The 17,476-nt window shown below is 39.4% G+C and overlaps 2 protein-coding genes across 3 annotated transcripts in view; one reads left to right on the top strand and one right to left on the bottom strand.

The window, feature by feature from the left end:
• HSDL2 (hydroxysteroid dehydrogenase like 2) overlaps positions 1-17,476 on the bottom strand; it is a 61,043-nt gene that overhangs the window by 15,853 nt on the left and 27,714 nt on the right. For both annotated transcript variants that reach the window (XM_072727669.1, XM_026002771.2), the window contains exons 7-9: positions 9,204-9,398; positions 7,204-7,275; positions 697-846 (exon numbers count right to left, since the gene is read on the bottom strand). In XM_072727669.1, the coding sequence (XP_072583770.1) occupies positions 697-846; positions 7,204-7,275; positions 9,204-9,398 (417 nt within the window). The remainder of the gene's footprint in view (positions 1-696; positions 847-7,203; positions 7,276-9,203; positions 9,399-17,476) is intronic.
• Positions 10-449, top strand: LOC112923062 (large ribosomal subunit protein eL31-like). Its single transcript, XM_072727671.1, has one exon. It carries the CDS (start codon positions 21-23, stop codon positions 396-398), a length of 378 nt encoding a protein of 125 aa, XP_072583772.1. The 5' UTR covers positions 10-20; the 3' UTR covers positions 399-449.

Below are 17,476 nucleotides of genomic sequence, written 5' to 3' on the forward strand. Positions count from 1 at the left end.
TCCAACTAGGGTCCGGCAGAATGGCTCCCGCAAGGAAGGGTGGCGAGAAGAAGAAGGGCCGTTCTGCCATCAACGAGGTAGTGACCCGAGAATACACCATCGACATTCACAAACGTATCCATGGAGTGGGTTTCAAGAAGCGTGCCCCTCGGGCACTCAAAGAGATCCGGAAATTTGCCATGAAGGAGATGGGAACTCCAGATGTGAGCATTGACACCAGGCTCAACAAAGCTGTCTGGGCCAAAGGAATAAGGAATGTTCCATACCGTATCCGTGTGTGGTTGTCCAGAAAACATAACGAGGATGAAGATTCACCAAACAAGCTCTACACGCTGGTTACCTATGTACCTGTCACCACTTTCAAAAATCTACAGACTGTTAATGTGGATGAGAACTAATCGCTGATTGTCAAATAAAGGTATAAAACTCCGAAAAACAAAAACAAACAAACAAAAAACAACAACAACAAAAAAACCTGGAAGTCTATGTAATGAGATTTTATATTACATGTGTCCAGATGTACTCAAGAATACAAATCAGCAGTTATTTGCTATTCTTGAATGTCTACATTCTAGGGTTAAGGGTTCTGGATACATCCAACTATCAAGGTGATTGCTACTAGAGGCTGATTTTCTTCCAAGGGAAATAGCCTACTCTGTTTCATAAAAGCATCAAATTAGCAAATACCATCCTTACCTGATAGTTCAAACTGATAAACTGCTTGAGTGGCTTTAACAACATCATCACTAAGAGAGTCCTTAACAATTCTAAATGTTTCTTCCACAGCTCCAGAACGTTGTTTTGGTGGTGGCTGTGGCTTTTCTTCTTTCAATTCCGGAATAACATCTGTAAAATATTATTGTTATAACGGCTTGAAAGCCTACGCAGTGTAAGGCTATACACAGAACTAATTAATTAACAGAAAAGACTTGCCACCAATGAGACGTGTTTGACAAAAATGACCTTAAATACATTTGGTGACATCAAAAAGCATAAGTCAAATTAATAGGATAACATCCAAACACATCAGTTATGATTATACATGTAAATGGTTTATACACTTCAAATAAAAGGCTTACTGTCAGATTAGGTTAAAAAAAAACCCAAACCACTACTAAACTATAGTGGCTTTTTTTTTTTTTTTTTAAAAAAAACAGGCTTAAACAGACTTTTAGGAGTAATAATTAGTTATTCCTCTGTCACTCCCACCGAGTTCTAAAACCAAATGAGAAAAGAAGACACTAGAGTCAAAATCAGAATATAAACCATGAAATCAGTGGAGCTGAAATGGAGATTATAGCTTGAATCAATAGCCAAGTGACTTCCTAATAACTTTGCCTCTATATTGAACTTAGTTCTTTCATTCCTGGATTGAATTTGCCTCCTCCCATCAGGGCTTAGAAATGCCTCTGATAATAAAGATTGTGTGAAAACCAGGGACAACCTTCTCAGAAAACCTTCACAGGGCTCTAAACCATAGAAAGTCGTTTCCTCTTCCAGTTTCATCAGATTGGTGTCCCTCCCACCAGATGAAAAGGGAGGTCAGGCTATTGCCTCATGAAAGCCCCCTCCCTGCTCCCTCCGTCTAGAAACAGAAGGCCAGGGGAATGGAGGTTATCCACTTAACCCACTGGCCATAACCATCCAGCATATAATGAGCCAGGGGAACTACAGTCCATAAGACAATTCCCAGAGCATGAAGCTGTCTCTCACTATCAACCTCTGTTCCTTTCATATTTATCCTCCGGGAATCACTTGTGGGTAGTTTGGCAGTTGCCCCCAGAAACAAGTGAGAACAATTCATTAATTAAATTAACTCCAAGGCCAATATGTGCTTTAGGCTAAAATTTAAATCTCCATTTACTTTCCAACTCAAATTACACCCAGCCATATTGTCCAATGTAACTCATCAAAGGTTATTAAACAAAATCTAATTGATAGCATAAATATACTCCATCATACAACAGAAGCAATATAAAAGTATCCCAGATTTGCTGGGTATAAATTACCTTCCATTATGATGATTCCAGAGACAAACAAAAACAACGATAAAATCCTTATCTACTTACAAGGTAAAATCCAAACAGATCTTAAAGATGAAATCCTCAAGATCCAACGGAGCAAAGAAGAAACACACTTTTTAAAAAACTTGCAGTTTATTATTCTAAAATTCATACAGATAATGTACCCCTTTACTGCCTACACCCAGGGTAAACAACTCCAACTGCCCTGCCTTTGGCATGGCATTGCTTTTTATTGATGGGACAATATGTATAAATGATGACCATAAGTATACAGCTCAAAACGTTATCAGAAGAATTGGATGGTAGAAAGGGTAAAGGAGAGTGAGAGGTATAGGCTTTCAGTTATGGAATGATTAAGTCACAGGGATAAAAGGTACAACATAAAAAAAAAAAAAAAGGTATGACATAGGGAATATAATCAGTGGTATTGTAATAACACTGTATGATGACACGTGGTAGCTACTCGTGGTGAACATAGCATAATGTATAGAGGTGTCAAATCACCATGTGTACACCTAAAACTAATGTAATATTCTGTGTAAACTATACTCAGTAAACTTTTTAAAAGGTTATCAGGGGATCCCTGGGTGGCGCAGCGGTTTGGCGCCTGCCTTTGGCCCAGGGCACGATCCTGGAGACCTGGGATCGAATCCCACGTCGGGCTCCCGGTGCATGGAGCCTGCTTCTCCCTCTGCCTGTGTCTCTGCCTCTCTCTCTCTATCATAAATAAATAAAAATAAATAAATAAATAAACATAAAAGGTTACCAATAAGTCCCCCAGGAGCCTGTGGTGCCAAAGAGATTGCAGCAAAAACTTTAGTGTAAGGTTTCTTTTATGTAAATTGCATAATTTATCATTGGGAATATTAAGACATGGCATAATGACTTTGCACAAGAGAATAAAACTACAGGAGACCAAAACAAACAAACAAACAAACCACAAAACAAAACAAGTCAGTAGTGGGACACCTGGGTGGCTCAGCAGTTGAGTGTCTGCCTTTGGCTCAGGGTTTGATCCCAGGGTCTGGGGATCTAGTCTTGCATCAGGCTCCCTGCAAGGAGCCTGCTTCTCCCTCTGCCCATGTCTCTGCTTATCTCTCTGTGTTTTTCATGAATAAATAAATACAATATTAAAAAAGTAATTTTCTTGAAAGGTACAAATATGTAAGCTTTAATGAGAAAGAGCATTTCAGTAACCAAAAAAAAAAAAAAAAGCAGCCGCTGTCATACCCTCTCCTAACTTTACACTTAAATATAAACATGTGAACAAAATACTAAATATCACTTAGACTTACAATCTACTGTCAGAATCTAGGAAGAAATGTTCAGTAACTCTAAAGTAGACAGAGTCAGCCTAAGAACATAGGACTGCCTGTGCTTTGCTTCATGAAAGAGCTCAGAGAAAGAATTGCTCTACTCACCTAAACAAAGAAGATAGCTTTCCATATTTTTAAACCTCTGGACCAGACTCTGGGCTTGTATCAGCTAGAAGACTAGCTGTTCTATAATGCAGCCTTTTAAGAACGCCTCCATCTTTCTTCTTTTTATTTTTTTAAGATTTTATTTATTTATTCATGAGAGATAGAGAGGCAGAGACACAGGCAGAGGGAGAGACACATGCAGGGAGCCCCATGTGGGACCCGGTCCCGGGTCCTGGGATTACACCTGAGCCAAAGGCAGACGCTCAACCACTGAGCCACTCAGGTGTCCCCACCTCCATCTTTCAAATCCAATTTCAAAGCTTGTAGTTCCCAAATATCAGAGGAGCAGACAGTAGGGGGAGCCTTGAAGTGATTCATCCTAGGGAGTACAAGTCCCAAAGGGTTACTGATAAAAATGGGGAGAGGAAGAACCTTGGGAGCAGGGCATGCAGGAAACAGTAGGAGGTAAAAGAAAGTCCCATGTCAATCCTGCACACTGGCACCAGCTATATGCCTAACAGGTACTACAACAGAAGCTACAGCTTTGGAAGGGAATTCCACCAGATGGACAGGGAGTGGAGCCAAAAGCAATCCATGCACCTCTGTCATTTGATTGTACTAGCTCTAGAGATAGCTCCCAATCTGGAAATGATTTAACGGGGCGGGGTGGGGGGAGTAACCTGATGCCTATGAAAAACAGTGTACCATTGAAGAGAAAAAAAAAATCCATCTATAAAAATAATTCACTATGAAATCCACAAGGATTCCTCCACATGAAAACTCTATGAGACAGGGGCACAAAGTCATATATAACTGGCTGGGATGAAAAGATAATAGAAAAAAATGAAAAAGGAAACAGAGCACATGAGAAACAAAAAGTACGACAGCAAAAATAAAAGAAACACTATAGGCCATAGGGAAGAGATGAAAAGTGTCAAAGATCTTTTTTTTTTTTTCAATGTAGACTCCACACCCAACGTGGGCTTCAATTCATAACCTCAAGATCAAGAGTTGTACGTTTTACTCAATGAGCCAGGCAGGCACCCCGTCAAAAGTCTTATCAGCGATATACAGTACAAACTTAGAAAGGTCTCCCAGGATGCAGAAGGAAAGAACAATAAGATAGAAATAATAAAAGGTGGTGACAAATACAAGGGAAAGGAGAAGGGCAGCTAGGCTAAGAGTAAGTGTTTCTGGGGAGAATCCAAAATAACTGGAACAGAAGCAGTTAAAACTATAAAGAAAAGCCAACAATAAACTGAACAAACGGGGCTCCCTGTGTTGCAATGAGGTGGAGCAGGGAGGAGGGGAGATCAATGAAGAAGTACTGTTTTTAATATGAGAAAAGACACACATTTAAAATTATGTGCATAGTTTACAATATACTTCATAAGCTACAAATACATTATATATAAAACAAACATACACAGCACAAATAACCAAAAAAGGTACAATCAAATGTTAATAGGATTATTAACCTAAAAGGTGAGCCATTCCCCCAGTTGATGACGGAGGGATTACACAATGAAAGAGAAAGTGTGAAGTCAACATACAGTGGATGTGGATATGGACTAAAAAAAAAACATCACCTGAAAGAGATGTTAGATTTCAGGCCAGATATACTGGATGATTACCTATGTGAATATATTAATGTACCTAAAAAACTATTGAATAGAATTGCATGAACAAGGAAGAATAGAGAAAAGAGCTACAGCAGCAAATGCTCTGTCCAGCAACATATGGGGAAGAGAAGCTTTAGCCAAGGGAATGGGAGTATTGTGACCTCAAGGATGAGGGCATCCCTCATGCGGAGATGGATATATGGAATGCAGTCAATACACCTGATATATTCTGATTCCACAGGCAAAATTGCTTCTATCAAAATTTGATGCTAACAAACATCAAATTTCAAGAGAAGTGTATCTTATACTTTACTTATCTAACCTCTCTCATTCTGATTCTACAGTCATGAAACAACCTTCTGATTACAATTCTGTTCCCTATGTCATTATGACCCAAGGGAGAGAATGGGCTGATTATACCAACTACGCATTTAGTCCATGAGATGGCAACTCCTCATCATAAATTAATAAATTGGATTACTGCAGGGAAATATGCTAATTTAAAGGACATTAAATATTTGGGAGTTAGAAAAGCAATTTAAGTTTACTGTTTATGGCTATGGGCTTTGCAATCAGAAACTACAAATTAAATCCTGGTTCTGCCACATGCATGATTTCGGATGTAAAACGAAGATAATAATACTTGCCTTGTAGGCTCATAAGTGTTCAATGAGATAGTGAATGCAAAGGACTTAGCATAGTGTTTGAAACATAGTAGTGCTCAATAAATATGTTGAAAAACAAAATGAATATATGTGATCAATAAGTAGTTCTTATTAATTTAAATTTGGAATCTAAATGAGTGCAGATCCATTATCAGGGTGATAAACAAAACAAAACAAAACAAAACAACCAGCATTTTGCTCTTGCCTACCTACCCTGAAGTCTAGACTCTTTTAGACTTTCATAAGCTGTATATTTTTCAAGTTTTTTATGATAGAAAAGTTGCCTTTAAAAAAAAAGATTTTTATTTCTTCATGAAAGACAAAGAGAGAAGCAGAGACATAGGCAGAGGGAGAAGCAGGCTCCATGCAGGGAGCCAATGTGGGACTTGTTCCCGGGACTCCAGGATAATGCCCCGGGCCGAAGGCAGGTGCCAAACCATTGAGCCACCCAGGGATCCCCAAAGTTGCCATTTATAAGTAGTTTTTTAAACTATCTCCAAAAATTTGGACAAAGAAAAGAAAAAGATAGAAAAGAGGAAGCCAGAAAAAAGGTTGGCACTGAAATGCACTGTGGTATAAGGTTCTATAAATTTGCTACGGAAGTATACAGGAAATTTGTTCTTAAATTTCTTTGTAGCCATCTAAAGAATCTGTGATCACTTAGGAGAGTCACTGTATCTATAAGATAAAAATAAGGTAAGAGCCCAGGAGAAGCGATTCTTGTTAATAAACCATGAGAGAACTTCTTCTCATGGCTATTTGTTAAAGTGTGTCTTCTGACATCTTTCAGTAAGCTAGTGGCATAAAGTCAGAACACAAGGACTAAAATGTAAACTCTGGACCAATCAAAGGAAGCTATTGTTCCTAAATTACAAAAACAAAATAAGGTAAAACCAAAACCTCCTCTGAAGTTAATTTCTTCCATACAGCATGAACTCTGAGAATATTTGGTGTACTCTCATCGACATATTTTTCTTCAAAATAAAATAACACATGAACATGAAATACCTAAAGACAGTGCCAAGAAAAAGAACTAAAGCCTTTAAAAGGGTTTGTTTTCTTTTTAGACTTTAAAAAAAAAAAACAAATGAAAAGAATGTATTAAGAACTTCTTACTCGTAGAAGGAAAAGATAATCTTTGCTTGAATTAACAAAGACCATATATTACTTGTCTAGTTTAAATTACAAAATAGCTTAAAAGCATAAGGCAAGAATGTCCAATTTAATATTCTGAAAGATGGGCAGCCCAGGTGGCTCAGTGGTTTAGCGCCGCCTTCAGTCCAGGGCATGATCCTGGAGACCCAGGATCGAATCCCACATCAGGCTCCCTGCATGGAGCCTGCTTCTCCCTCTGCCTGTGTCTCTGCCTCTCTCTCTTTCTATGAATACATAAATAAAATAAAATAAAAATATTCTGAAAGAAATAAAACAGCATGTTTATTTTCCTACATAAAATATGGTCTATACCTACCACGTGATTCCACTTTCTTGGTAATTATATCCGGGTGTTCATCTAAGAAGAAATCTGGTAACAAGGGATGGCCTGGAAATTGACCCCCCCCAAAAAAAAAATCAGGTTACTATGACAACTCCAATATATTAAGATTTTAACACCTGTTTAGTGAACATTGTATGTTTTTATTGTAATGATCATCCTAGTGCAATGGAAAAGACTCCCATGAGAACCGTCAAACCACTTGACATTCACAAAGCTAAAATACTTTTCCCATAACCAAGTTATTCTCCTTTACTATGGCAAATTTCATCTCTAAGATCCAACCAAATTATGTTGTGCCTCACAGCTGCTCTCCCAGGAGGCTGTGCCCCCTTCTCACCATCCATTCTATCCAACCCTTCTGTCCTACATCTCTCCAGAGTGCCCCGGACTCACCTGGCCTCCTGGGAGAAGGGGGTTCCTCATTGAGAAGGACTTGTTTCCCATCTCTGTCCCTCTCAGAATATTAAAAAAACTGCAGGAATGCACTGGTCTTTGTTATATCCTAACATTTATCAAAATACCCATCTTAAGTTCTCAACACTTGATAATATTTTTAATCTTAAATTTAAGACTTTGTGCACAATGACACTGTGTTTTTAAAACCTAAAGTAATAATTACATTGTACCAGGACCCAGAAGACCTGGATCTGGTTTAAGTTCTGTCCCTTATTAGACGACTGCTCCAAGGCAAAGATTAATTTCTTCGGGCCTATTTTTCTACCGTAAATATTAACTGCTGGATACTGTGATTGTATCATATGCCAGGCACTGTGCCAAGCACATTATACACATTACTGCATTTTTTTCTTACAAACATCCTGCGTGGAAGTTGTTATTCCCTTAACTTGACGAATAAGGAAAGTGAAGCTCAGAGTAAGTGGGTGACATGCCTGAAGTCACACAGCTAGTGAGCAGCTGAACTAGAATCTGAACCTAGGTCGTCTTCTCTCAAACTCTATGCTCTTAATCCCTAAAAATACTGCTTCCCTCACAGGATTGCTGTGAAGGGCAAATAGATAATGTATATTAAATTGCTCTGCGGGACACCTGGGTGGCTCAGTGGTTGACTGTCTGCCTTTGGCTCAGGTCATGATCCCCTGGTCCTGGGATTAAGTCCCCACATCAGGCTCCCCGCAGGGAACCTGCTTCTCCCACCACTTATGTCTCTGCCTCTCTGTGTCTCTTGTGAATAAATAAAATGTAAAAACAAAACAAAACCCCACACAACTGCTTTGTAAAACCATAAAGAGCTATTTAATCTAATTCAGTTAAACTGAAGAGACAGACGGGGGGACACAAATATACACATGTGGAAGTGCAACCTAATGAATAATATTTAAAATACACTTCAGCACAAATAAATATCTCTCACAGCTATATTGTCTCATTTAATACAGATTATGTTTTATACATAAAGATCTCATTATCACCATCATCACCTTCAATTTCAGAGAGGAAGAATGATTTTTGAACAAGGGGGCCTACTGAGAACTTCTCAAATCATAGGGCAGACTGTACAAAGGGCAGACTGTTCACTCATCTCACCATCCAGTAAGCTAGCTGCTCTTAAGAGACTGCCCTTAAGAGAAAAATATTTGAAAGAGTCCATATTCCTAAAAAGTTTTCATAGGAGACTCACTCTCGTATCACCTATTACCACATCTTTGAATAAAGTCTTTACTTTGTGATTTTAAGACCAACGTTAAAAACCAATTTTCAGTTTCAGTTTCAAGATCTGGAAATGGCTATTAGCTGATGTGCCTTCTGTATCTGTACATCACTTAAAAAGCTCTCAATTCACTTCTATTTTTCCTTTCTTTTTGAAGTTAGTATGGTCTTCTTCATTAGGAGGTTGGCTTTTAAAAGAACATAGTAGTTTTGTAATCACACAAACGTGCATACAAAACAGGTAAGTGTTTCCTGAAGGCAATGTAGAAAAATACATCACTACTTTTAGAAACTGTAAGCATTACCTGGTTTAATTGCATAGATGTCAAAATTTTTTATTCCTTCTTCTCTTAAGATATTTTCATCAATAATAAAGTTTCCAGTAAAACTTTTTGGCTTTTTAAAAATGGAATAGGCAGCATCGGCAATGATATCAACTTTTCTACACTGGCTTTCAATACCAGATCCTCCCAGCATATCCATAGCAGCGGTGTGGATGGCTGCAGAGAGAACACACATACAGAACTCCAAATCAAATAACAGGACTGTAGAAGTAACAAGACAGCTGATCTCTTTATTTCACAGGTGATGAAAACAAGGTCCAGAGAGCTTAAGGGATTTTCTGCTGACAGAAGTGGGTAGAAAACACACAATCCTTACTCTACACAACACTACCTCATAAAACAAAACGCCTTTGTGAGACTCACAGCAAAATTCAATTAGACTTCAGATTTAGAATGCTCTAGAATTTGCATTTGATTCTTGAATGTTAAGAAAGCCAAGAAGGTATAACAGAAAAAGCACCGAGAAGTCAGTCAGGTGAGCAGGACTGTTAGGCCAACTATGTTGTGGTTTTTGGCAAGTCACTCGAACCTCTATGGGCCTCGGTTTCCTGTCTCTAAATATAGAGCTCATTTCCTAAGTTTACTGTCTCACCCCTCTATTAGAATATAGAGGCTTTGATTTAAATAAAAAACTAATAAAAAAAATTTTTTTTCTAGGGGCACCTGGGTGGCTCAGTCGGTTAAGTGTCTGCCTTCAGCTCAGGTCATGCTCCCTGGTTCCTGAGATCCAGCCCTGAGTCAGGCTCCCTGCTCATCAGGAAGTCTACTTCTGCTTCTGCCTCTCCCTCTGCCCCTCCTCCTTATTTGTGTTCTCTCCCACATTCTCTCTCAAATAATATCTTTAAAAAATTTTTTAAATTAAAAACTAAAAAATTATTTAAAAAAAGAATATAGAGTCTTTGTTTTTCTTGTTCATCACTGTATGCCTAGTGGCTAAAGCAATGACAAATGTATCATAAGCACTCAATAAATACTAGCTGGATTTTTTTTGTGGTCCCTTTTAAGCTCAGGTACTATTTTATTTTTTTATTTTATTTTATTTATTTATCTATCTATCTATCTATCTATCAATCAATCAATCATAGAGACACAGAGAGAGAGAGAGGCAGAGACACAGGCAGAGGGAGAAGCAGGCTCCATGCAGGGAGCCCGATGTGGGACTCGATCCCGGGTCTCCAGGATCATGCCCTGGGCCGAAGGCGGCGCTAAACCACTGCGCTAAACCACTGCGCCACCAGGGCTGCCCATCGGGTACTACTTTAATACAGGAAATACCAGAAAATAACGAGAAGCAAAGGAAGTATTTAAAAATTATCTATAATCCCCCTACTCAGAGATAATTACTATTAATATGTGCATATAATATTTACTGTTTTAGGTGCATATAATTTTTTTAAAAGATTTTATTTATTTGAGAGAGCGAGTAAGCATGAGCAGGGGGGAGTGGGAGGGGCAGAGGGAGAAGCAGACTTCCTGCTGAGCAAGGAGCCTAACGTAGTACCTGATCCTAGGACCCAGCAATCATGACCTACGTTGAAGGCAGACTCTACTTAACCAACTGAGCCACCGAGGTGCCCCCTTGTTTTAGGTGCAATTTTTAAATTCTATGTTTTTTTATGAGGTAACTTGAAATTCTACCCTTCATAGCACACTATTAATTATACATACTCAAAATTGTGAACAGTAACTTATCTCAATTTACTTAAATATATTTTAGCTTATATTTCGAACAATGAAATCAGCTTGTTTAAATGTACCTTAGGTTTCAGTTTCTAGTAATTTTTTAAAGATTTTATTTGCTCATGAGAGATAGAGAAAGAGGCAGAGACATAGGCAGAGGGAGAAGCAGGCTCCCTGCAGGGAAGCCTGATGTGGGACTTGATTCCAGGACCCTGGGATCACGCCCCGAGCCCAAGGCAAATGTTCAACCACTGAGCCACTCAGGAGCCCCCAGTTTCTAGTAATTTAAAAGTTCTCTCCATACCACTGTTAAACCATCATTTTAAATCATTACATAATGGAATAATTTACATAATTCAGTCCACAAGATGAAGTTTATAGCTTTAATAGCCACTGATCTCCTTTCATTTATTCAACATATAGTGATGGAGTCAGGCACTATTGCAGGGATTGGGGACAAATGAGTTGATAGAACAGACAAAACAGATACCCTCATGGTGATCACATTCTAGCACACATCCCTACTTCAAAGACAGCACAATTAACTTGGGGAATATCCTAAAAGCACCGAGTTAGAAAATATGTCCCTACATTTTAACTATAGTTCCTTTACTAGGAAGAAATTTTTTATTTAACCAATAGTTCAAGAGCTCTGGTCTCGCTCTTGATGTGATACTTTATCAATAAAAAATGGCTGCTAATATTTATCAAGTGCATCTTATGCTAGGCATGCTGCTACATATGTATGCTACATTAGTTATCCGAATGAATTCTATGAGGTAGGTACTGTTATTATTCCTGTTTTACAGAGGAGAGCACTCACACAGAGGAGTTAAGTAACCTGTCCAAGGTTACAGGAGCTAAAATTCAAACACCTAACAGCTTGACTTCAGAGCCAGGATCTTAACCACCATGAATCTAAAGGGTCATATGATCAATATTAACCAACATTCTTAGACTTCAGTTATCTCACTCCCATAAACTGCAGAATTTGTTTTTTCTTTTTGAGAGACCACGAAGAAATGAGCATGCAGGCAGTGGGGAAGGATGGAAGGAGGAAGAGAGAATCCCAAGGAGGCTCCATGCTGAATGCAGAGCCCAACACAGGGTCTGATCTCCAGACCATGAGATCATGACCCAAGCTGAAATCAAGAGTCAGACACGTGGGATCCCTGGGTGCCACAGCGGTTTGGTGCCTGCCTTTGGCCCAGGGCGCGATCCTGGAGACCTGGGATCGAGTCCCACGTTGGGCTCCTGGTGCATGGAGCCTGCTTCTCCCTCTGCCTATGTCTCTGCCTCTCTCTCTCTCTCTCTCTCCCTGTGTGACTATCATAAATAAATAAAAAAATTTAAAAAAAACTAAAAAAAAAAAAAAAAAAAGAGTCAGACATGTAACCAACTGAGTCACCCAGGCACCCTAACTGTAGAATTTTTCTAAAAATATTTCAATAAAAAAAAAAATCAATATAAGTGCCTGGCCAGGATAGCATGGGACTCTTGGGCTCTGGGCCATGAGTTTAAGCCCCACACTGGATGTAGAGGTTACTTAAAATAAATAAACTTTAAAAAATGTCAATATAGTGTACCTTATAACTGTATGCATATGCTTACACTTTAATCTCAGTGTAGACCATATGAATAAGAATTCTTAGAAACTCTAAATTAAGAATATGTCATGGATGTATACATGTGTCCTGCATATTCATGTGTACAAATATGTACACAACTTAAGAACAATGAATGATTTTCCCAAACAACCTATCTTTACTTCAGTAATCTTTCTACAGAAGATACCAAAGAAGGCAGAGATGCTCAAAAATCAGGAAATAAGCCAGAGTTATTTTCAAGAAACATTTTGCAATGTCGTAGGCTGCCCTAATAAGTTATAAAACTGGTAACAGAAGCAAGTTCTCAGTAGGATACATCAAATGAAACTTCTGAAAAGAAAATAAGCAAAAATTTTCATGAAACCTGTTATGCCTTGGATCACAAGAATCCTCAAGATGACCCTAGAACTTAATTATTATTAAGAAATAATTGGAGAAGTATCTAATAGTTTCAATTGATTCTCCTGATTGCAAGCTGCTCAAAGCACAGAGTAACAACAGCCTTAATATCAACCAAAGAGGGGCACCTGAGTGGCTCAGTTGGTTAAGCGTCTGCCTTTGGCTCAGGTCATGATCCCAGGGTCCTGGGATAGAGCCCTGCATCAGGCTTCCTGCTCAACAAGGAGTCTGCTTCTCCTTCTTCTTCTGCCTCTCCTCATGCTCCATCTCTTCTCAAATAAATAAATAAAACCTTAAAAAAAATATTGACCAAAGATGTTCTTTCACATAAACATAGAGAGAGCATAGCAGACTTAAAACATCAGCATTGCCTTTGACTCCTCCACTGGAAAGAGAGCTTGTCTCACCTCTTTAACACCTGCCAGCCCCCAAAGGCATACACATATTCTTTGTGTACTCCTGAACCAAAGATATCATTGATCATAAAGTGTACCGCTAAGAAAAAAGAACACCTGCAATTAAACTACAGTACATCATTAATAGTAAGAGCATCCTGCTATCAAAGATGTAAAAATGTGAAAACATGGGCATCTCAGGATCAATGAAATATATATAAACTGCTATTTAAACAAGTTGGTAACCAAGTCCCTTAAAAAACCAGGAAACTAGTTTTGATTTCCAGCACCATGGAGGCCAGCTATTATCTTATTGTCCTGACCTCCCTGGTTAGCTGAGTTCCCACGTCTATTTATAATGCGGTCCAGGTGACAGAGGACTGCAGCTGTTCTGATACTTTTTTTTTTTTTTTAAGATTTATTTATTTATTCATGATAGGCACAGAGAGAGAGAGAGGGAGGCAGAGACACAGGCAGAGGGAGAAGCAGGCTCCATGCCGGGAGCCCAACTCAGGACTCGATCCCGGGACCTCAGGATCGCTCCCCGGGCCAAAGGCAGGCGCCAAACCGCTGAGCCACCCAGGGATTCCTCTGATACTTCTCTTAATCTTCCTCTCTGCTGTCAGTTCTGTGATCAACAGCTGGATTCCCTGGCTCCTCACCCTAGCCCATGTGAGGTCTATTTCAAAGTGTACTTTCCTCTTCTGTCACACTCATTCTGACCACTCAAGAGGTAAGAGGCAGCAGGCATTTTGAATAGCAGCCCACTTGCCTTCTCCCCACCTCACCCTCCATTTTGACACAAACTATGAAGTCAGTCTTGTAAAAAGAACAAGTAATACTTTTTAAAAAAGATTTAAAAAATCTCTAAGAGACACAGGGAGAAGACAGAGACATAGGCAGAGGGAGAAGCAGGCTCCCCAAATGGAGCCCGATGTGGGACTGGATCCCAGAATTCCAGGATCACGCCCTGAGCCGAAGGCAGACGCTCAACTGCTGAGCCACCCAGGCGTCCCAAAACTCCTAAAAGTTATACTTTTATACTTCTTAAGCTGACCTAGCTGGGGCTTGAGAGCCTCCTGTTATTAAACTACTAAGGCCTGTTCTCTGACTCCTCTGGATGTGTTGAATTCAATGGGGTGAGAAGTTCTAAATTCAGAAGGGAAAATGTGGCCAGTGAACAGAAGGAACATGAAGCCAGAAAGGACAAAGAGTGGACTAGGGCACTGTTCTGATTATAGTTAACAGAGGTTACACTGTGTCCATTCCATTAAGTGCAATAAATCTCCTTTTCCATGATGGGAATAATGTTGGGAGATTATTTCTGGTCCCAGTAAGCATAGAGAGGGCTGCATTATTTCTGGTCCCAGTAAGCATAGAGAGGACTGCTCTACACAGCCTTGGAAGAGAAAACATGCTTTTTTAAATAGAGGCCTCACAAACAGCCTGAGGCCTGGACACCCTCTCAAATCCATTTTCATTGTCTCAGTCATGAATAACTCAATATCCTAGCTAGCATTTCTGCCTCCTCTATGATCTTCTAAACCATCCATTTAGATGCCAAATTAAACTTTTTTTTAAAAAGATTTTATTTATTTATTCATGAGAGACACACAGAGAGAGGCAGAGACACAGGCAGAGGGAGAAGCAGGCTCCATGCAAGGGAGCCCAACATGAGACTCGATCCCGGGTCTCCAGGATCACACCCTGGGCTGAAGGTGACACTAAGCTGAGCCACCCAGGCTGCCCCAAATTAAACTCCTTAAACTCATCAGCAACCCTATCACTCCATTTTTCCTCTGCTCTCCTGCTTCTAAAATTCTGAAGTGGCTCTGTCCTGAATACAAGGTAAAATTCAAGCTCCTAAACTTGGCAATCAAGACCTGGGGCTTAGCTCATTCAGCACCCCCTGCCCAGCCAGCACCCCTCAACCTCACACCTACCCAACATTCCAGACAACTGCTCAAGTTCAGTGGGAAAAAACCCACAGCCCATCTATCATACATACATACATACACCAGTATCAAATTCCTTGACAGTTCCACCACAGTATTTTCTCATACCATGGCCTTTGTTGCACCCCCTACCAGGAACACCTTGTCCAATTCTTGCTGATTACAAAATCTCCTTCATTTTCAATTGTTTACCTTTATCAGAAAATCTTCTTTCATAACCTTTAACCACAACTACATGGCCCTCTTGTTCTTTTATTTATTTTTTTTTAAGATTTATTTATTTATTCATGAGAGACAGAGAGAGGCAGAGACATAGGCAGAGGGAGAAGCAGGCTCCCTGTGGGGAGCCTGATGTGGGACTAAATCCCAGATCCCGAGATCACACCCTAAGCCGAAGGCAGATGCTCAACCGCTGAGGCACCCAGGTGTCCTCTCTTGCTCTTTCAAAAGTATCCTGTACATAATTCATAATGTCATGTATTTCAAGGAATAGGACTGTAAATTCAATTTACAATGCCATTAAGTCTAGGCCCCAAGTAATATCAATGGTTCCAAGATGTATAGTAAAACTTCTAAAATGATTATCTCAGAGCTAAAGCAAAGATGCTGGCAGCGAGCTGATTTCTCATGTCAATGCTGGTAGTGTCCTCCACATTCCCTTTCATGCAATGTTCTGCTCAAAAGGTCTATTTTGGAGCTAGGCAGGAGGTAATTTTACTGTACATTCACGAATTCATCAAATAGTTACTGAATGTTTACAGTGACTATAATAAAGTGAACAAAGCAGATACTGTCTCTGCCTTCAAGAAAATATTCTAGCAAGAAAGACATTGAACTAAGTTATAAAATCAATAGTTTAATTACAAATGTTGTTAAGTTATGTGAGGGAGATATACAGACTATTAAATCCAGGGGTCAGTCCCCATCTTATAAGAACTATCAGCAGCAGGGCAGCCAGGGTGGCTCAGTGGTTTAGCACCGCCTTCAGCCCAGGGCCTGATCCTGGAGACCCAGGATCGAGTTCCACGTCGGGCTCCCTGCAGGAAGCCTGCTTCTCCCTCTGCCTGTGTCTCTGCCTCTCTTTCTCTCTCTCATGAATAAATAAATAAAATCTTAAAAAAAAAAAATTTTACAAAAAAAAAAACTCCCTGCAATCTGTCCTTCCAGTACCTGAGACTCCCAATTCCCCTTACTTTGTTCCATTTTTTTCCTATTAGATTACCACTGTCTACATACTTTACTATTATGTTAGCCATCTATTGTATCTCTCCCAATTAAACTCTAAGTTCCAAAAGGATACAGCTTGTCTGTTTTGTTCTCTGATGTATATTAAACAACTAGAACAGAGCCTGGCACATAATAGGTGTCTAATAATTACCTGTTGTATGAATAAAATCTAAAATTCTTAAGAGTCAGACTAGGCTGTTTCTAACTTTGTTAACCCAGGATCCCAAAGACCAAAAGGTTAGGGGAGTAGAGCTGAGGAGGGAAAGACTAAGTGCAGATGACGGTAACCACTCTAAATAGTAAACTTTCATTCATGTTAGTACCCCTTAATATCTTATACTCAGGTAGACAATAAATTACCCTTGGAAGCACAATGAGTAAATAGTGCAGAGAATTGTGCCTGGCATATAAAGATGTTTGGAAGATGAATGAACAGAAACAACAAGTAACATAACAGAGGTACAAAAAAATGGGAAAATACTGTTAGGACTTTGTATCTGGGAGACCTCCCTTTCTAACTGCCTGCCTGAGTCTCACTACCGACAACAGCAAAGTCTGCAGTGGGAGGAGGAGGAGGCTGAGAAGGGAAGAAGCAAAGTAAGTTGAAGAAGAACAGCACAGTAAAGCGTGAGCTTTTTAAAGTTTTTAACTGTGATCCATAATCAGTAATACTTTTTACCAATATTACTAAGAGTACATAATACCTACATAAACACTCACAAATACATATATGTTCGTTTGTATATGAAACAATTCTATCAGCAATGCCCCCTGATATTTTCTATCTTATTCCATTAGAAATAAAACAACAAAATTCTGGCTGCTACCTTCTAACTCAATTTCACAATCCACAAAATTGATTTCATGACTCGCCAATGAGTCTTGACGTGTACTTTGGAAAACAGCATAGAAGCACTTTTTCACTTTCACCTTTTGCCCCACTGCAAAGATTATCACTCCAGAAAATCTTT

This window comes from Vulpes vulpes, chromosome 12 (assembly GCF_048418805.1).
Source record: "Vulpes vulpes isolate BD-2025 chromosome 12, VulVul3, whole genome shotgun sequence".
Lineage (NCBI taxonomy): Eukaryota > Metazoa > Chordata > Mammalia > Carnivora > Canidae > Vulpes > Vulpes vulpes.